The sequence below is a fragment of the Cricetulus griseus genome (assembly GCF_003668045.3).
Source record: "Cricetulus griseus strain 17A/GY chromosome 1 unlocalized genomic scaffold, alternate assembly CriGri-PICRH-1.0 chr1_0, whole genome shotgun sequence".
NCBI lineage: Eukaryota > Metazoa > Chordata > Mammalia > Rodentia > Cricetidae > Cricetulus > Cricetulus griseus.
In genome coordinates, this window is record NW_023276806.1 from 96,549,715 (window position 1) to 96,570,461 (window position 20,747).

Sequence of the window (20,747 nt, forward strand, 5' to 3'; positions counted from 1 at the left end):
AGTCTATCTCGACCAGCAAGAGAAACACGACCACGACTCTTCTTCTAGCAGTTTATTCAGGAACCTTGTACATCAGCTTCTACCTCAGCTTCTCTCTCTGCTTCTTCTACATCTCCCAGTCCCCTGGCAAGCCCTTAAAAGCAAGCTCATTACCCAATTAACTCACGCCACCTGGCGATCCCAGATAGGTCACAGCTGGAGGAGGTACACCAGATCCACTAAGCGCTTCCAAATAAGGCTTGTTTACAGCTAAGCTTGGTCTCCTTGGCATCCAGCCAGGCACCATTTTGGGGCTGTGGCTCTCCACAGTTCCCCCTTTTTTATTTAAAAATAACACAACAGGCAAGGGTAGAGGTCTGATCCCTGAAATCAAGGGACTTTGTAATGACCCCACGCCCAGTTATCAGCCAAGCTGGTGCCACACCTGTCCGGTATCTTTTCTCAGAGATGGGAGTACGATACCAACCCATATGCAATCAGACATGCCCTTCATGAAGCCGCGAAATGCTGACTTCAAGTGCAGTACTTCGTCTCGCAGCCTGAGTGGGATGACTGCTTAGCTCTTTAGTACTGTTAGCCAAGCCTGAGGTGACTGCCCTGCCTCCAGGGCTGCGAAGGCTTGTGCAATCATGGCATAACTTCTCCTCTGTGTGACCCTCATCCTGCAGATACACCATAAGGCTATGAAACTAACTAGGATAAGCATTCCTCCCAGGGCACCCATCATTATTCTGACTAATATTACTAACTATAAAAAAGCACAAATTCCCTGGAAACCAAAACTAACATTACCCTCTACAGGACTAATATCCTTATCTAAAGGCAAAAAAAGGTAAATTTAAAATCAAATTGCTACTAAAAAATCTAGGGAAAACTTGAGCAGAATGTCTGATTGGCAGTGGTTTCAGGAACACCGACAGAATCCCCCATCGGGGTTCTGCTGTCGTCTTGTGGATCAGCATCACCGTCATGATTGTCAGCATCAGGTACATTGGTCTGCTTATGATTTTCGCCATCCTCAGAGGCAGGGACTCTTCTTGTCAGCCTTTCTGGAACCCACACCGGCTCTGATTGATCCTGAGGGAAAACACAAACAGACCCTCTCACCCATAATAGCACAGGGTCAGGACCCTTCCACAGTCTAGTAATAACATCCTTCAATTTTACCAATCCCTTAGTACAGGGTAGGGCACTACCATGGCGATCAGCAGCCGAACACCCATCCACATCCAGTTGAAAAAAATTAAGAGTCAATAAAGCTAAAGATATTCTTTCCTTGGGGGTGCAGCCTTGGCCTATTCCCCCTTTTTGTTTTATTAGACATTCCTTCAAGGTTCGATGAGCTCGTTCAATGATACCTTGACCTTGAGGATTATAAGGAAGTCCATGCTTCAGATCTACATTTGTCTAAAAATAAAGTGCATTCGGATACATTTGCCCACTAAATCATTCTTCTCACTAACTGGTCCCAGCAATCCAGAATGTGCCCTAATATGTTGAATATAAAAGGGCTATGAACGCCTCCAAATCAACTCCTGCAGCTGTATTATATATGGCTGAATAGGGCTATTTACCTTCACCTTCCTGGCAACTTCCAAATCTTTCACCAAATTAACAACATAATTAGAATCTGAAACTAAATTAAAGGCCTCAGGGACTTTCCTAAACACTTCAAGAACTATCTGAAATTCAACAATTTGAGGTGACCCCGGCATGAACTGACAAACAACTGGGGCACTCTCTCCAATTACATAAGCACCACACCCAGTCTTGGATCCATCAGTAAAAATATTCACAGCACCCTTAATAGGTTCTTTACGAGTCACTCTTGGGAAAATTACTGGGTGCTCTTTAAAGAAATTTAACATAGGATATTTAGGATAATGATTATCTAGATCCCATCAAAGCTGCACTTTAGAATTGCCCACTCATCCAAAGATGCGACTAAAACTTTTATTTGAGCAGCAGAATAAGGAGTAACGAGCACATCATGTTGACATCCAAAATACTGTAAACACTGTTGAATCCCCATCAAGGCGAGCATAGCCACACTGGTGGGGTAACGCTTTACTGATTTATTCACTTTGCTTCTGGGATGGATCCACAACAACGGTGCTCCCTGCCATAACACTCCTGTAGGCTGACAAACGGTTGCCAGAATACACAGCCAAATGGGCTGATTTGGAATGCACTGCATTGAGGAAGCTGTGCTCAAGATCTGTTCCACCTTTTGCAAGGCTACTCGGGCTGCATCAGTTAACACCCGAGGGGAATTCAAATCAGGATTGCCAATTAAGGTATCATATAAAGGCCTTAATTCTTGATTAGAAAGCTTCAAAAATGGTCGGATCCAATTTATATCTCCTAATAATTTTTGAAAATCATTTAAAGTTTGTAATGTATCTAATCTAAGTGTTATTTTTTGTGGCACAACACAATCTTTATTTATCTTAGCTCCTAAATAGTTAATAACACTAGCCTGCTGGACCTTTTCTGGGGCTATGTATAATCCCTTCCTCTCCAAGGTCTTTACTAAATCTCCATATGCTAAGTGCAGCAATTTCAACTCCTTACTAGTTAACATAACACTATATGTCATCCATATAGTGGACACATCTCATAGCAGGGTATTTCTCTCTAATAGGAACAATAGCATGACACACAAAAAGCTGACACATAGTGGGGCTATTGGCCATAGCCTGGGGTAAAACCACCCACTCATCTAATAGAATAGAAGGTAAAGTAAAAGCAAACCTAATCTATGCTGCACACACCACAAATCAGGTTCTTCATGATTGGGTAGGGCTGACAGCAACGGTAAACCGTGCTGCACAGGCCCCATGACTTGCATCTGTTTATTTCCTTCAGCTGTTCTAACGTCTCTTGCCCCTTTTCTACAGCCTTGAGGCATCTTTGATCCTCTAGACAGCTTCGAAACATTTTCCAAATAGGCCGAATCCCTGGCTTCAGCGTTCCCTGTGCCCAGGCAAATCTAGATCTTTTCCAAGCTTGTCCCAGCAACTGGTGGTTAAATTACCAGAATCAGCAAACCAAGGGGCTACCACATCAACCTCTTGGATAAATCTCTCTAAAGTACTTTTCTTTAATTTCAATCCCTTAGACCGTAACAGCTCTTGAAGAGCAATGAAAATTGGTTGCGATGTTGTAGTTCCCATACTTTCACTTTTGCTTACCTCTGCTTTGTCCGAATCCCGGAACTTTGTTGCTCCTCACTGGAGACCTTATTGCCTCTTTACTGAGGTCCTTAACTTGGTCCCAACTTACCTGGGACTTACCAGTCGACTGCCCTGACTGCAGGAAGTTCTGAGCCGTTTACCAGCGGAGGTTCCCCCGTACGGGCCACCACTTGTCGAGTCTATCTCCACCAGCAAGAGAAACACAACCACGACTCTTCTTCTAGCAGTTAATCAGGAACCTTGTACATCAGCTTCTACCTCAGCTTCTCTCTCTGCTTCTTCTATATCTCCCAGCCCCTTGGCAAGCCCTTAAAAGCAAGCTCATTACCCAATTAGCTCACGCCACCTGGTGATCCCAGATAGGTCACAGCTGGAGGAGGTACACCAGATCCACTAAGCGCTTCCAAATAAGGCTTGTTTACAGCTAAGCTTGGTCTCCCTGGCATCCAGCCAGGTGCCATCTTGGGGCTGTGGCTCTCCATACTGCTGCATACAAGAAACACATCTCAACTTCAAAGACAGATGGTACCTCAGAATAAAGGGTTGGGAAAAGATTTTCCAATCAAATGGACCCAAGAAACAAACTGGTGTAGCAATCCTAATATCTAACAAATTAGACTTCAAACTAAAGTCAATCAAAGAGATGAAGAAGGGCATTTCATACTTATCAGAGGAAAAGTCCATCAAGATGAAGTCTCAATCCTGAACATCTATGCCCCAAATACAAAGGCACTGACATTTATAAAAGAAACATTAATAAAACTCAAATCACACATAAAACCTCACACACTTATAGTAGGAGACTTCAACACCCCGCTCTCACCACTAGATAGGACCACCAGACAGAAATTTAACAAAGAAACAAAAGAACTAACAGATGTTATTACCCAATTGGGTTTAACAGATATCTATAGAACATTCCACCCGAACACAAAAGAATATACCTTCTTCTCAGCACTGCATGGAACCTTCTCTAAAATTGACCACATACTCAGCAACTTAGCAAACCTACACAGACACAAAAAAAATTGGAATAACCCCTGTGTCTTATCAGACCACCATGCTTTAAAATTAGAATTCAACAACATAAATTGCAGAAAACCTATAAACTCATGGAAATTAAATAATGTGCAATTGAACCATTCCTGGGTCAAGGAAGAAATAAAGAAATAAGACTTCCTAGAATTCAATGAGAATGAAGACACAACATACCCAAACCTATGGGACACTTTGAAAGCAGTGCTAAGAGGAAAGTTCACAGCACTAAGTGCCCACATGAAGAAACTGGAGAATAGTCACACTAGAGAATTAACAGAGCAACTGAAAGCGGTAGAACAAAAGGAAGCAAGCACTCCCCAGAGGAGTAGATGCCAGGAAATAATCAAACTGAGGGCTGAAATCAATAAAGTAGAAACTAGGAAAACACTACAAAGACTCAATTAAACAAAGAGTTGGTTCTTCGAGAAAGTCAACAAGATAGACAAACCTCTATCCAAACTAACCAAAAGGCAGAGAGAGAGCATGCTAATTAACAAAATCAGAAATGAAAAGGGGGACATAACAATGGACACTGAGGAAACCCAGAGAATCATCAGGTCATACTTTGAAAACCTGTACTCGACAAAATTTGAAAATCTAAAGGAAATGGACAATTTTCTGGATAGATATCACTTACCAAAATTAAATCAAGAACAGATAAGCAAGTTAAACAGACCTATAGCCCCTAATAAAATAGAAACAGTCTTCAAAAATCTACAACCAAAAAAAAAAAAAAAGCCCAGGGCCAGATGGATTCACTGCAGAATTCTACCAGAAATTCAAAAGAGAGGTAATACCAGTACTCCTCAAATTGTTCCACACAATAGCAGCAGAAGGGACATTGTTAAGCTCTTTCTATGAGGCTACAATTACCTTGGTACCCAAGCCACACAAAGACAAAATGCAAAAAGAGAATTACAGACCAATATCCCTCATCAACATTGAGGCAAAAATATTCAACAAAATACTGGCAAATCGAATCCAAAAACACATCAGAGAAATGATCCACCATGATCAAGTTGGCTTTATCCCAGGAATTCAGGGATGGTTCAACATACAAAAATGCATCAATTTAATCCACCATATAAACAAACTGAAATAGAAAAACCACATGATCAGCTCGCTGGATGCTGAAAAAGCCTTTGATAAAATCCAACATCCCTTCATGATAAAGGTCTTGGAGAGATCAGGAATAACAGGAACATAACTAAACATGATAAAAGCAATATAGAGCAAACCAACAGCCAACATCAAACTAAATGGAGAGAAACTCAAGGTGATTCCTCTAAAATCAGGAACAAGACAAGGCTGTCCACTCTCTCCATATCTCTTCAATATTGTACTTGAAGGCCTAGCTAGAGCAATAAGACAACAAAAGGAGATCAAGGGGATACAAATTGGAAAGGAAGAAGTCAAACTTTCACTATTTGCAGATGATACGATAGTTTACATAAATGACCCGAAAAACTCTACCAGGGAACTACGACAGCTAATAAATACCTTCGGCAATGTGGCAGGATAAAAGATTAGCTCAAAAACAAACCAGTAGCCCTACTATATACAGAAGATAAATGTGCTGAAAAAGAAATCAGAGAAACATCACCCTTTACAATAGCAACTAACAAAATAAAATATCTTGGGGTAACACTAACCAAAAAAATGAGAAAGACCTGTACAGTAAGAACTTTGAGTCTTTAAAGAAAGAAATTAAATAATATATCAGAAAATGGAAGGATCTCCTATGCTCTTGGATAGGTAGGATCAACATAGTAAAAATGGCAATCTAGCCAAAAGCAATCTACAGATTCAATGCAATTCCCATCAAAATCCCAACACAATTCTTCACAGACCTCGAAAGAACAGTACTCAACTTTATATGGAAAAACAAAAAACCCAGGATAGACAAAAGAACCCTGTATAAAAAAGAAACTCCCGGGGACATCACCATCCCTGACTTCAAGCTCTGCAACAGAGCCATAGTCCTGAAAACAGCTTGGTATTGGCACAAAATGACAGGTTGACCAATGGAACCAAATTGAAAACCCTGCTATTAACCCACACACCAATGAACACCTGATTTTTGACAAAGAAGCTAAAGTTATACAATGGGAGAAAAAGTATCTTCAACAAATGGTCTTGGCATAACTGGATCAGACATGTAGAAGATTGCAGTTAGATCCATATCTATTGCCATGCACTAAACTTAAGTCCAAATGGATCAAAGATCTGAACATAAGTTCAGTCACACTGAACCTCCTACAAGAGAAGGTAGGTGGTACCCTCAAAAAAATTGATACAGGAGACCACTTTCTGAACATAACATCAGTAGCATAAACTTTGAGATCGACAATTAATAAATGGGACCTCCTGAAACTGAGAAGCTTCTGTAGGGCAAAGGTCACAGTCAGAAAGACAAAATTAAGCCCACAGAATGGGAAAAGATATTCACCAACCCCACATCTGACCGAGGGATGATCACCAAAATATACAATGAATTCAAGAAGCGAGCCACCAAAACACCAAACAATGCAATTAAAAAGTGGGTTACAGAACTAAATAGAGAATTCTCAATAGAGGAATCAAAAATGACTGAAAGACACTTAAGAGAATGCTCAACATCCTTAGCCATCAGGGAAATGCAACTGAAAACCACTCAGATACCATCTTACTCTGGTCCGAATGGCTAAAATCAATAACACCAATGACAATCTATGTTGGAGAGGATGTGGAGAAAGAGGAACTCCCATTGCTGGTGGGAGTGCAAACTTGTACAACCACTTTGGAAATCAGTATGGTGATTTCTCAGGAAAATGGGAATCAGTCTAACTCAAGATCCAGAAATGCCTCTCTTGGGCATATACCCAAAGAATGCACACTCATACAATAAGGACGTATGTTCAACTATGTTCATAGCATCATAGCAGCATTATCTGTAATAGCCAGAACTTGAAAACAACCTAGATACCCCTCAACTGAAGAATGGATAGAGAAAATGTGGTTTATTTACACAATGGAGTACTACTCAGGGGGGGGGAGCGTTTAATCTTGAAATTCGTTTAATCTTGAAATTCGCAGGCAAATGGATGGAACTAGAAGAAACCATCCTCAGTGAGGTAACGCAATCACAAAAAGATAAACATGGTATGTGTTATTCTTTTGTTTAAAAAGAAGAAAAGAGAAATGCTGAGACATGAGACATGTTGACTATAAGTTTATTATAAGGCCCAGCAGAGTAGGGAGACTAAGAAGAGGAGAGGAACAGAGATAATGTCTGACCGCCATAGCCGGTCGCCATAGAGAGGCAGAGCGAGTGCATAGGTGAGAGAGAGAGAGTAGAGAGGAAGCAGCGAGGAAGCAGAGAGGAAGCAGAGAGAGTAAATGGGCAGGGATCTGTCTTTTTAAAGGGTTCCTCTGCACCTGCAGGCAGACTTAGTTCCCATGGAACCTTGGGCTGACCAGGGAACTGCCTGTTCCACCAGGTAACAGGGGCAGGCCAGCATAATGCCTGAACCTTTCAGTATGTACTCACTCATTTTTGATTGTTAGACATAGAGCAAAGGATCACTTTAGCCTACATTCCACACTACCAGAGGAGCTAGGAAACAAGGAGGTCCCCAAGAGAAGATTGCATAGTCCCTCAAAGAAGGGGATGGGGACAAGAACCCCTGACCAAACTGGAGCCCGGGGGCAGGAATAGGAAGGAAACCTTCATCAAGTTGCTGTTTGAAGCAGAAACAGACACCCACAGCTAAGCACTGAACCATACTACTGGAATTCAGTTGTGGAGAGGGAGGAGGGATGAGCAAAGGAGTCAAGACGGCGCTGGAGAGACCTGCAGAAACAGTGGACTTGAAGTACTGATGAAAGATTTTAGTTTGCTGAGAGAAAAAGTTTTAAAAGATTTTGGTTCAGAGAAAGTTTCCCACAGGCCTTGGCCCAGGACAAGGAAGTTGGCCCCAACCCGAGGGCAGACAAACAATCCTTTTTGGGTCACACCTAGCTGGCCAACAGACAATCAGGAACTTTTCAGGGTACGTTCTATGGTTTTTCCTTTGTAGAAAAGCAGGTCACACCTGGGTGACCACTCTAACACGAGATCATACTTTGTAATCAATCACTTTGTGCCCCTTGCTTGTATGCTGATCTGCGTTTTTTTCCTATATAAGGAGCTTGCCCCCCCCATGCTGGGGTGTGCAGCTTCCCCGATATTGCTGACACCCAAATGCACATTCGTTCAATAAACCCTCTTGCTTTTGCAGCTCTTGGTCTGGTTTCTGAGTCTCGGGGGCTCCTCGGGATCCTGAGGCCCTTAGGGGTCTGGGGATCTTTCACTGATAGAGTGGAGACCCTAGTCATAAAACTGGGAAAACAACATTGGACCAAACTAAGCCCTCTGAATGTGGGTACCAGCTAGGAGGTCAAGACAGTCTATTGGGACCTCTACCAGTGTAGCAAGTCTTTATTCCTAGAGCACAAATGGACTTTGGGAGCCCATTCCCAATGGAGGCATACTATTGCAGCCCAGAAACATCAAGGAGGGCCTAGACCCTCCCCCAAAACAATGACAGACTTTGAAGGTCCTTGGTGGAGGGCCTCACTATCCCTGGGGAGGAGTCGGGGGTGGGTTTAGGGGATTGGGTGGGGAACAAGGGAGGATGGGAGGGCGAGGGAATGGGGGGATGGATATGTAAATATGAGTAGTAATTAAAGAATTTAAATAAAAAAAGATACAGGGAGGCCGGGCGTTGGTGATGCACGCCTTTAATCCCAGCATTCGGGAGGCAGAGGCAGGCAGATCTGTGAGTTTGAGGCCAGCCTGGTCTCCAGAGCGAGTGCCAGGATAGGTTCCAAAGCTACACATAGAAACTCTGTCACGAAAAACAAAAAAATAAAACAAACAAACAAAAAAAGATACAGGGACTTATTCCAAATTTTTTGTACCTGTTGAGGTTTGCTATGTTAGAGAGTATGTGGACGAATAGAGAATGTTCCAGGTGGCCTTGAAAAGAAGGTATATTCTTTTGTGTTTGGGTGGAATGTTCTATAGTTGTCTGTTAATCCCAATTGGGTCAAAACTTCTGCTAGTTCCTTTGTTTCTTTGTTAAGTTTTTGTCTGGCAGTTCTGTCCAGTGGTATTGAAGTCTCCCACTATGAGTGTGTGAGGTTTTATGTGTGATTTGAATTTTAGTAATGTTTCTTTTACGAATGTGGATGCCTTTGTATTTGGGGCATGGATATTTAGAATTGAAACTTCATCTTGATGGATTTCTCCCGTGATGAATATGAAATGACTTCCTTCATCAATTTTGATTTATTTTAGTTTGAAGTCTAATTTGTTAGCTATTAGGATTGCTATCCCCACTTGTTTCTTGGGTCCATTTATTGGAAAATCTTTTCCCAACCCTTAACTCTGAGTTACTGTCTTTGAAGTTGAAGTGTGTTTCTTGTATTCAGCAGAAGAATGGATTCTGTCTTTGTATCCATTCTGTTAATCTGTGTCTTTTTTATAGTTAAGACCATTAATATGGAATGTGGAGGTGACAGAACACTCTAAAAGTCACTTTGTGTTCCTAAGGAAAAGGGTCTCTGCTGACAACCAGGAGAGCTAGCGGGAGGCCACACTGCTGGTTCTAGGCTTCTAAGTCACCTTATCTGTATTTCCTTTCATGTGCAATGGTTTGCTTTGCTTTGTATTTGGTCTCTCTTTCCACTTTAACTCTTTTTCTATCTGACAGGCCTTCCTTGGCCAAAAACATCCACAAGGGAAAGTATAACACACTAGATCGTGCTGTCCTTGTGAGCAGTCACTCTAGCTTCAGCAAAGAGGACATGACACTACACAAACAAGTCATCTAGTGTATTACAAACAGAGTATGAACCTTATACTTTATCAAATCAAATATAAAGTGGTGATAACTTCAAACACTGCTATTTGATATGTGGTATTATTAGCTGAAAAACGCTATCAAATCCCCTCATATTTGAAAAAAAAATGTGAGTTATTACCATCCTAACAGCACCACCTTTCCCTAGGTTCTGTACCAGTGTTATCACTCGTACTTTGTCACTTCAATATTTCTGGGAATATTTGAAAGTGACCTGTTGATGATATAAAGGACAGAATACAGTTAGCTTGGAGAGTGATGTCAGGGATGTGAGTTATTCCGATGTGATCAGAACATGCTACATGCATGTACTGAAATCCCACATTGTGCCCCATAAACATATACAGCTAGCATCTGTCAGTCAAGATATACATAATCAATACAAACAGAAAGGTGAGCATTAACTCAGAGTCCACAAGACACACAGATGGGGATTTTTCACTGGGGCACAGACACCACCACTGCAGCTCATCCTTCTTGTGACAGCTGGGCCTTTGGCGTTTCCATGGGGCATTCTCCTGAGTGTTAAGTGACACTGGAAGACACGGCCCACTGTGGGTGGCACCATTCTCCAGGCCTGAACACTATGACTGAAGAGAACTAGAAAGCAGGCAGGCAGTGTGGGTGTACTTGTCTCTCTCTGCCCCTGCTGTGGATGTGACCTGACCATCTGACTCAAGCTCCCACCTCTGTGACTTCCCTGCAGTGTGAGCCCCTGCTCCCTGAAGTTGCTTCTTTGCTCAGGGTGTTTTATTAGCAGTGACAGAGTGAGGATGGGACAGGAAGCAATGAGCAGCTTGGGTTCCTCCAGCAAGTGGACTTAAGCCACATGTCCTAAGTGACTCCAAGTTCCCTTGGAGCAGCATTCTAAAAGCACACACACTTGCCTTTGAAGTCTGGTCTTGACTGCCATCATCCTGTTTCTGCAAGAAGCAAAAATAACTAATCTTAATTTGGCAAAATTATGATAGAGATTAATAAAGTTATAACAGTATTTTAAATTTTCTTCAACATTTGTGTGTATATGCATATCCATGTATATGTCAGGGGTATGACTATGGTGCACATAAAGAGATCAGAAGACAACCTCTGGGGGTCGGCTCTCTCCTACCATGTAAATTACCAAGTTCAAATTCAGACGGTCAGCCTTGGCAGCAGGGCTCTTTATCCAGTGAGCCACCTTGCCAGCCTGTAAAACTGTAATTTAAAAACCTTTTTCTTGCCTGGCGTTGGTGGCACACGCCTTTAATCCCAGCACTCTCCGGGAAGACAGAGGCAGGTGGATCTCTGTGAGTTCGAGGCCAGCCTGGTCTCCAGAGGCTCCAAAGCTACACAGAGAAACCCTGTTTGGGGGGGGGGGGCGGACAAAAAACCTTTTTCTCTCAAATTTATTTTTAATAGTGTGTTTGTGTGTGCACACACATGAAGGTTAGAGGACAGCTTGACGGAGTTGGTTTTCATCTTCCACTGTAGGTTCTCAGGAATTGAACACAGGTCATCAGGCTTGCCCAGCCAGCACTGTTACCTACTAAGAAGACATCTGCCCAACTCTAACAAAGTTATAATTTAAGCAACAAGTATTCTAGTGTCTGTAGGGACACATGTAGACAGTAGTACACAAATCAAATCAAATAAAAAGGGCTCTGGAGGAACAGGACAGATGATGATTAGGCCTGCTCCTGACCATACAAGTAGAGGAGGCATGCATCTGAGATGCCAAGGCAGGCTGGGAAGGAGCCATTTCTGAGAAAGAGGTCCCTTTCTCCTTATACGAGGAGCCCAGTTCACTTCTGCTTTACCTCACAGGTATGTTTGAATCTGTAATAGTCCCTTTCTGTCAAGAAATGTGTCTTAAATACAAAGCTAATCAAAATAAGGAATTTTCTAGAAAGAGGTAGAAAGAGATGAGCTATAAATCTCACATCTTTAACTGACCCAAGACAACTCCAAAGAGAGATATAAATTACTGAGATTCTGAATATAAAAAGTGCAAGCATTTAAAAAGTAGACATCTTTTAGGGTTGGGTATACAGCCCCTGTAGCATGCCTGTCTAGGATGTTTGAGCATCTGCATGTATGTTTAGATGTAAATAACCCAATATTGGCAACTCTCTGCTGAGGGCTGGACTACACTATTTGATTTTTATGTGATGAGTTTATAACTTAAATTTTTTAATACTCTAATGTTTTGCTTATTCCATGTGAATTCGCTCCAGAAACAAAAGTTCTCCAGACTATGTTATAAAGACTCCAGTGGATCTCTATACATGAATACACACACACATATCCTTTTAAAGATGTCACAGAAGTGAGCCTGCACACATTCACTGGCACTTAGTCTATACTAGATCACCAAGGAAGAGAGTTAAAAGGTGGGGGGGTATGACAGACAAGAGCCTGCTTTGTGGTCTAACTCTGGCGTAGCATGCTGCATGCCTGGCCTGCCTCCACAGTGCACCTAGCTGGGATCAACAACTGTTGGCCTCCTTTAGCTTTACCTAGAGATATAACATTGAAAGTGATACCTGTCTCTTTTCTAGGTAGCTCCGGGCTTCATCCATCATCACAGGCACTAAAGGGAAAAAAATATTTTTACAGATTGCTTTTGAAAATGAGTTAGCTAGCCCAGCATACTCCACTCACATAGGGAGATGTGCCTGTCATCTACCAAAACCCTCTGAGATGTCACTCAGGCCATTCTCTCTCAGATTGTCCCTTGTTCTCATCATAGGACTTTTCTAGAAAACTTCAGTCTTTCCAGAAGTTTCCCCTCTTCCCAATCACAGCTGCCAACCATGCACTTCTCTCAGTGACTGTCAACACTGCAGGACTCCCTTTCTTCTCAAAGAACCCATTAGAGGGCAGTCGAGGTGGCACAGGCCTTTAATCCCAGCACTCAGTAGGCAGAGGCAGGCAGATCTCTGTGAGTTTGAGGCCATCCTGGTCTACAGAGTGAGTTCTAGGACAGGTTCTAAAGCTACACAGAGGAACCCTGTCTCGAAGGGGGGTGGGGGGGGGAAGTACCCATTAGTGAATGAAGTCAAGTAGAAATTACAGTTTCTCTTCCTTGTAGGAAGGCACAACAGACAACTCTTTGCTAGGTGAGTCCCAGAATCTGGGTAGTTTCCTTCTGGACTTTGCCATTGAGGAAGAATTTTCTCTTCTTCATGTTGGTGACATGGTGGCATTTTTTGTAGCAGTTATAAATGCAGCAACAGGAACCTACAGGCAGATGTGGAAGTTATGTTACATTGGTCTCGTATATTTGCTATGCTAAAACATTATCATTTGCACAGTGGAGACCAGCATCACACAGATCCCTGCCAGCTGCAGCGACAGCTAAACCATCCTGAATCTCCACTCTTGCCTATAAGCTTCCTCTCCTTCCCCCCCAGAGGCCTTACTAGACAATGGCTGCCCCCAGCCATGGCAAGACCCGGGTTCGACCGGCAGCACCCTCGCGCGGCTCCACAGAGTATTGCACGGGTCTCTGAAACACAGGGGACATCTGTGAACTGATGGCACTTACCAGCCTCACACACATGTCATGCAGCCATCTAAGGAGGCTTGGAGACATGGACTGTTTTGGAGTCTCCCTAATTACGCGTACTTGTATTGTGTGTATGGGCTCGTGCGCACAGGCCGGTGGGAGCTGGTGTCACCGGCGGTTGTGACAGTACCGACCCGGCCCTCCCCAAGAGGCCTGGACCTAACCAGGCGATGGTGGGTCGCCCGGGCGAGTCGGAGCTGCTGTTCATGCCGGGTCCCTGAGAACACAACAGCCTCCACGGAGGGAGGGGCTTCTCTAACCCAGGAGTCCTCCAAGCCTCCTGGGCGGCAGACGCCTGCAGAGGGAAGGGCGCAGGCGCGGCGGGCTGCGCAGGCGCGGTGCGGGCAGGAAGATGGCGGCCGGATTCAAGTGAGTGAGTGCGCGTGCACAGAAGGCGCGGCTGTGGCGGCGGGCGGGGGACCCCGAGTACTCGTGGGGCGGCGGGAGGGCTCTCCCCACGGGAGGCGCTGAGGGACGGCGCAGCCAGGACGGCCCCGGCCTCTTAACCGAGCGCCACCCCACTCTCCACGGTAAAACATTTGTGGGCGCTCTGATGAAGTCCCAGGCTGCTCACGCGTGTAAACCGCCAACTCGTGTGTCAGCGAGTGCAGCCACACGTACCTGCTGTAACTTTTGACGGGGTGTAGTTGATGAGTCCACAACGTAGCTCCCGTAGCTGCAAAAACACTCCTCGTGGTCGTTAAAGTTGGAGGTAGTGCTAATGCTGCTTACTGCCTGACATCAGAGGCTGCATTCCCTCTTTCAGAACTAGAGTGACATGACTGCCACCCAAGTTAATCCTCTTCTAAGTGTGTCAAGGGCCTTGGACTCCGGTCCTCCTGACTGGGGCACAGTTAGTTCACCTATTAAGACTGGTTGCTACTGTAAGAATTTTTTGTTTTTGTTTTTGTTTTTTTGTTTATTTTTGTTTTTTTCAGACAGGGTTTCTCTGTGGCTTTGGAGCCTATCCTGGCACTCGCTCTGGAGACCAGGCTGGCCTCGAACTCACAGAGATCCACCTGCCTCTGCCTCCCGAGAGCTGGGATTAAAGGCGTGCACCACCACTGCCCGGAGAGACCTTTTTATAAATATGGTTAATACCTGAGCATGTGGAGATCGATGCCTCAGCAACACACTCTTAAGTTGTGGGTTTATGCCCTAGGATGCACTGACTCACTTTAACACATTTTTAACATGTTTCAGAACTGTGGAACCACTGGAGTATTACAGGAGGTTTCTGGTGAGTATTTGTGTGCTACTGCCTTAATAAAAATATGCTTCAAGGCACAGTTTTTCAATTCACTTAAATTAATGAGGCTTAATGTGTTTTCCCCTGCATAAGTGAAATACATATGTAACCTATTTCCTTATAAACATTTAGAAAGAAAACTGCCGACCTGATGGAAGAGAACTTGGTGAATTCAGAACCACAACTGTTAACATAGGTGAAGATACACTTCATTTGGCCTGGTGGGACACCACCCACTCCACCCCCATCCCGTGTGCCACATTTTTTTTTTTTACAACCAGTTCTATTATGCCTAAGGCATTTGGTGATGTTAAGAGATTTTTATCATTACACCATCTTTGTAGTTTATCTAAACCTGATTAGCTCAAATTGGGGGGAAGAAGAAATTAAGATATTAAGTAGTAATACCATTTTCAAATCACTGACCTGAACCTGTCAAAAATTCCAGAGACAGCTGGAAAGGTCTACCTAGATAACCATACAAACCAAAGCATTTAAATTGCTTTGTAGGATACTTTGTGTATTTTTTTCCTTTGCTTTTTAAAGGAATTTGAATAAATACCATGCTTACCTTTCCAGGTTCAATCAGTACAGCTGACGGTTCTGCTCTAGTGAAGCTGGGGAACACCACAGTCATTTGTGGAATTAAAGCAGTAAGTTCACTGTCTGTCTGTTGATAGCAGAGCTCCAAATTAGCTTCATGCTTACGAGGTTGTAATTTAACTGGGGGTCAGAATTTAGAATTGTAATCCCTGCCCCCTACAACTGATTCTTAGCTACTCCTCATACTTTTCGGATTTTGGCAATATCATTTCTGAAATGAGATTGTTAGTGATACCTTTTAGCCATCGGTAGTTTGTAATTGTTAGGCACAAAGGACAGTAGCTTTCTGCTGGCCACCTGCTGTTGGGGCACCTTATCAGGCACTTTACAGAATTACCAGTCTCCACCCTGCTCAGCCCATGAAGCTCAGTAGCCTCCCCAGGTGTGTGAGGCTCACAATAGAGTCTGATGACAAAACTTGTGCTTTCTGACTTTACTCTGAGGGACTCTTCTTTCTTTAGTGGTACTGTCAAGCTGAAGTGATAACTATTAGAACACCTACTCCTTGCCAGATTTATACTGAGAACTTAATGGCACTGTCTCATTGGGCCTTGGGAGTAGGCCCTAGGAGTAGGCAGGTACCGTTCATCTGTCCCTGTGACAGCAGAGAAACTTATAAGACATCTGTCCCTGTGACAGCAGAGAAACCTATAAGATCAAATAATGTGCCCCAAGTCTCTCAGCCTAGAAATTGTGGGTCTACAGCTGAGCTGGGCTAGTTACTACTAGTTACTGAGTCTAGCCATATTAATTTGTTATTAAACTCAGATTCTTGGCACCCAAACAAGTACACAGAGGTGGGGCAGAAGCCCACTAGTCCTCATCACCTTTATGAACAGCAGTCTGGTTGCACTGCACTTCTTTAACTCTCCTGTGAATCGTTGGGAAGGGCAGTGCCAGTATCCTTCGGGTTCTGCCGTGATCCCCAAGCACTGTAGATGCTAAATATGGGATAATTGGCTGATGTGGTCTTTTGGTACAGCCTCTGTAACTAATTGCTAGAATGTCTTCATAGTCTATTCTTGTTTCTTTCACTGGAATACATGTATTTGCTTTGTAGGAATTTGCAGCACCACCACTAGATGCCCCTGATAGAGGATATGTTGGTGAGTTAAATGCTCTTGTAATTTAGCAAATACTTGAGTAAGTTTAAATCGAACTATTTTGTAGTGAAGTGCTGATGATTTAGGCAGTGATTCCCTATATTCAGAAATAGAATAATGCCCCCCTTATCTCAAGCTTTCTGCTTGTTAGATTATAACAGAGAACATCACAGGAACTTAATTTTGCCAACCCCTTATTGGTTGTCTTTGTTTACACATTGAGTTATACATATTCCTTATCCAAGGGGTAGTTGTAGATAAAGGCTGTCATTGCAGACTGAAATCTGTCTGCACTCATTTAGACTGGGAAATATTTTTGGTCTTGGAATATCTTTTCTTTAAGGTAGAAACCACATTTAAAACTTTAATAGTTGGATGTAAGCACAGGCTTGTCCTACTAGAGACAGTTATTGGAGAAAAAAAAAAAAAAAAACAACCCAGAAAAACTGTAAAGAACTATGATTGAATCATAAGAAACTTTTAAAGCAGTATGGGAAAACTTTAGACAAGCATAAATTTCTTTTTCTCTCAGCCAGGCACTCTCAGAAAAAGTAATTCTAACACTGCCAAGCTTTCTACCCAAAGAGTCTATCCATAGCCATCACCTGTGCTGTGGGGCAGTCCCTGTACTAGGAACCTCAGCTGTCAGGGGGTGAAGTTTAGCTCATAGCTTTAGTGTTTCTTTCAGTCCCTAATGTGGATCTACCACCGCTGTGTTCATCGAGGTTTCGGACTGGACCTCCTGGAGAAGAGGCCCAAGTAACCAGCCAGTTCATTGCAGATGTCCTTGAAAAGTAAGATTATTATGAAATTTTACCGCCATGCATTATCAAATGTTTTACCTTTACATTTACTGTGTTCTTTATCATTAAATCAAGCTCACAGATAATTAAGAAAGAGGACTTATGCATTTCTCCAGGCAAGGTAAGAACAGACTGAGCTCTTATGAACTCTGAAGTGGCTGTGTGATCTAATATGATAGTGGGGATGAATCAAAAACCTTAAACCCTGAAATTAAGAGCTTAGAAGGGATTCTGTAATTGTTTAGACTTTTAAGTCCATCTTAATTTGTCTAATCAATGGTCCTGCAATTCAGGCCTAAGGAAACAGCAATATTCTATTATCAGGTCTAACTTCTTTTATGTGAACTATTTTAGCTTGCTTGGGTTCTGTACTGTGACCTTATTTGCCTAGACTACGATGGAAATATTTTGGATGCCTGCACATTTGCTCTGTTAGCAGCTTTAAAGAATGGTAAGCAGCCTTAATAAAAACATTTTCCTGCTAATATTGTCAAGAGTCCAGTTGGTCAAAACCTTTTACAGGGCTTTCTTGAGATTTAGATATCAGTCACATAATTTTTATTTTGTAAGACAGTATCCCATAGCCCAGGCTGGCCTTGAATTCCTAATCCTCCCAGATGCTGGTAATATTTTAAGTTTGAACTACCTTGCCAAGTTTGTGTTCCTAAGTTAGTCAACTTTACAGGGTTTTCTAAAAATGTTTTATGTTCTGTAGCCTTTTAGAATCTCTTTGTCTCCAGCAGCCCTTCCCAGAATTCACTGAACTTAGATAGGGGATTTTCACTATAGTCCAAGTGGCTTGTGCAGATTGACCATAAGTATTTCCTGATAGTGATGTTCCTGGTAAGGGCCTGGGTAGGTTGGTAATGTCATAGAATATCAATTGTGCACATTCCAAGTCATTCTACATTGCTGAATGGACAACAAAACTAAGCTAGGCATGGTTGTCAATGCATATATCCTCTTCCCACAGGAGATGAGAATGGCAGATTGAGGCTAGTTCAGACTGCAAAACAGTATTCTTTCTTTTTAAAACATCCAACTAACTTATAGTGGAAGATATAGTTAATAGTGGTATTAGTGTAGTCCTAGTTAAACATCAATCCAGCCTGCTTGCTTCCTCTGTAATAAAATGGTACTGAAGAGCAGCACTTACTACTTTAGGAGAGTGGGTGACCAAATCAGTGTTATAAAATAGATACTGGGCATTGGTGGTGCAGGTGGTTTGTTGGCAATACATGCCTTTAATCCCAACACTTAGGAGGCACAAAGGCATGGGGGGATATCTGAGTTTGAGGCCAGCCTGGTTACATAGTGAGTTCTAGGACAGACAGTGCTACACAGAGAAACCCTGTCTTGGGACGGGGAGATAAAAATCCAAAACAGCTTGGCTGGAAAATAAGATGTACTGAGGAGTCTTCTTCTACCATATTTACCTTAATTGTTTGAGATACTTAAAACTATACTAATATCAGGTGAGTAGTACACAACTCTAATCCCAAAGTGGGTTCCAAGCTAGATGGGCTACATAGTGAGATCCTGTCAAATAACTGTTCTGGATAAGCTAACTTGGGAAAAGAAAGGATTACAGTGAAGCTATATACCACAATCACCTTATATGTATGTTTATTTGCCTTTTTGTAGTGCAGTTGCCTGAAGTTACTATAAATGAAGAAACTGCTTTAGCAGAAGTTAATTTAAAGAAGAAAAGTTATTTGAATGTTAGAACAAACCCAGTTGCAACTTCCTTTGCTGTGTTTGATGAGTAAGTTAATCAAAAGTAACACTCTAGGTTCTAAGATAATGGCTTGTTATTTAGATATCTTTACAAGAAATGTCCCCGAGTCGACTACCAACCCTAATTTGCTGTGGACATTTGAGCCCTGCCCTGCAGTTCCTTTAGTTGGTGCTTCCATCTGCACTGCATTTTAATGTACAGGACCAATTCTATGTTCACCTTACTTGCCCTCTGTTTCTTTATGCCCTTTTTCCTGGATGGTGATGGGGACTGTATGGGGCCTGTTCATACTAAGCAAGTGCTCCATTGCTGAGCTATGCTCCAAGCTACTACTCTATAATCTTCTGAAACTGTCTTCAGTATTAGCTGCAGAACCCAAGCTGAAGAGCAGGGAGTTCAGAAGTACTGGGCTGCAGGGTGCTGCCACTCACTCTGGCTTCCTCCAATCAGTCTCTTCTTGATACCCTTCCCCTATTCCGCACCCCATGCACATTTTTTTTTTTATCACTTATATTTTTCAAATGCAGTACTTTGCTGATCGTTGATCCTACTGGAGAGGAGGAACACTTGTCAACAGGAACCTTAACGATAGTAATGGATGAGGAAGGCAAGCTGTGTTCTCTTCACAAACCAGGTATGCTCTTTTCACTGCAGCTTTAAACACTGGTGGGGAGTGGTTGTCAAGTGGAGTGTGGGAAGTTTGACTGTTTAGCTGATGTAAGTTTATGGGCTTCTTTGCTATTTTTTTTTTTTTTTGTGTGTGTGTGTGTGTATCATTTCTAAACATATCTGTTTTCTGGAGTCTTCTAAAATGAACCTGCAGAAACCACACCACTTGATTTAGATGATACTTGATTTAAAAAGTAAATATTTGACTTGATCTTAAATTTTCACGAAATAACGGAAACACTGAAAATTGGCACAATTTTTCAGGTGGGAGTGGACTTACTGGAGCTAAACTTCAGGACTGCATGAGTCGTGCAGTTTCGAGACACAAAGAAGTGAACAAGCTGCTAGATGAAGTCATTCAGAGTATGAAACACAAATGAATAGCCACCACCATTGCAAAACAGCTGTAAAAATTGTATTTGTTACACTGTGCACAGGCTTTTTATACTAAATAAATACCAAACTATGTTCTTTTTGAAGATATTTCTAGTAGTTCTTAGATGGTATATATAGGAAAACATTTAACCATGTCTCCATATAAGAATCACAGGATTGTCCTTCTGTATAAAGTATGTACATCCATCAATGTAAAATACTGACATCTTGGGGGGGGGGGATGAAGTAGAAATGCAGTTCTTTTCATTCACTGGTCTTGTAAAAAAAAAGAAAGAAAAATTGCTCAGAATTTTGGAGTGGTTGGCATGCCTCTCTTCACTTTACTCTTTGACTGGCCACCTGAATGTCGGTGACGATGTAGCTGGGCTGTTTGTGCGGCGGCTGCTGCCATAGCCATCTGATGTTGCAAGAATCTCAACTGCTGTAAAAGTGGAAAAAAGGAGATGACATTATGTTAAATGCATAGGTGTAGAAAGGTGCTTCCCCAGGAGTGATGAAAACAAGCCCAAGAGGAGA

The 20,747-nt window shown here is 42.5% G+C and overlaps 3 protein-coding genes across 11 annotated transcripts in view; 1 reads left to right on the forward strand and 2 right to left on the reverse strand.

Moving 5' to 3' along the window:
* Positions 1-266: 266 nt before the first annotated feature.
* Positions 267-13,807, reverse strand: LOC103162709 (dolichyl-phosphate beta-glucosyltransferase-like). Of its 3 annotated transcripts, none has more exons than XM_027394976.2 (5): positions 13,650-13,807; positions 13,176-13,342; positions 12,646-12,692; positions 11,008-11,043; positions 267-1,077 (listed from the first exon to the last, which is right to left on the reverse strand). In XM_027394976.2, the coding sequence occupies exons 2-5, from the start codon at positions 13,306-13,308 to the stop codon at positions 865-867; spliced, it is 429 nt and encodes a 142-aa protein (XP_027250777.1). In that variant the 5' UTR covers positions 13,309-13,342; positions 13,650-13,807; the 3' UTR covers positions 267-864. The 3 variants fall into 3 exon arrangements, with proteins under 3 accessions (XP_027250777.1, XP_027250778.1, XP_027250779.1); XM_027394977.2 differs by having other exon boundaries at positions 13,145-13,342; XM_027394978.2 differs by lacking the exon at positions 13,176-13,342.
* A 111-nt stretch (positions 13,808-13,918) lies between these two features.
* Exosc8 (exosome component 8) lies at positions 13,919-20,316 on the forward strand. Of its 2 annotated transcripts, none has more exons than XM_027394975.2 (11): positions 13,919-14,039; positions 14,874-14,910; positions 15,052-15,115; positions 15,499-15,572; positions 16,583-16,628; positions 17,314-17,419; positions 17,504-17,549; positions 17,783-17,879; positions 19,073-19,193; positions 19,694-19,800; positions 20,100-20,316. In XM_027394975.2, exons 1-11 carry the CDS (start codon positions 14,023-14,025, stop codon positions 20,213-20,215), a joined length of 831 nt encoding a protein of 276 aa, XP_027250776.1. In that variant the 5' UTR covers positions 13,919-14,022; the 3' UTR covers positions 20,216-20,316. The 2 variants fall into 2 exon arrangements, with proteins under 2 accessions (XP_027250776.1, XP_027250775.1); XM_027394974.2 differs by having other exon boundaries at positions 13,924-14,039; positions 17,302-17,419.
* Positions 20,229-20,747, reverse strand: part of Supt20h (SPT20 homolog, SAGA complex component) — a 31,899-nt gene continuing 31,380 nt past the window's right edge. For all 6 annotated transcript variants that reach the window (XM_035450496.1, XM_027394970.2, XM_027394968.2 and 3 more), the window contains one exon: positions 20,229-20,652. In XM_035450496.1, the coding sequence (XP_035306387.1) occupies positions 20,515-20,652 (138 nt within the window). In that variant the 3' untranslated portion in view covers positions 20,229-20,514. The remainder of the gene's footprint in view (positions 20,653-20,747) is intronic.

What these genes read in the sequence shown, in the direction of transcription:
- LOC103162709 (XM_027394976.2), bottom strand. Translation starts at nt 13,308, where the DNA reads ATGCCACCATGTCACCAACATGAAGAAGAGAAAATTCTTCCTCAATGG. An exon ending in TCCTACAAGGAAGAGAAACT is followed by an intron (nt 12,693 to 13,175) that starts GTAATTTCTACT and finishes TTTTCCCTTTAG; the next exon opens with TGCCTGTGATGATGGATGAA. An exon ending in GTCAAGACCAGACTTCAAAG is followed by an intron (nt 1,078 to 11,007) that starts GCAAGTGTGTGT and finishes GTTTTCCCTCAG; the next exon opens with GATCAATCAGAGCCGGTGTG.
- Exosc8 (XM_027394974.2), top strand. An exon ending in AACCACAACTGTTAACATAG is followed by an intron (nt 15,116 to 15,498) that starts GTGAAGATACAC and finishes TTACCTTTCCAG; the next exon opens with GTTCAATCAGTACAGCTGAC. An exon ending in TCATTTGTGGAATTAAAGCA is followed by an intron (nt 15,573 to 16,582) that starts GTAAGTTCACTG and finishes TTTGCTTTGTAG; the next exon opens with GAATTTGCAGCACCACCACT.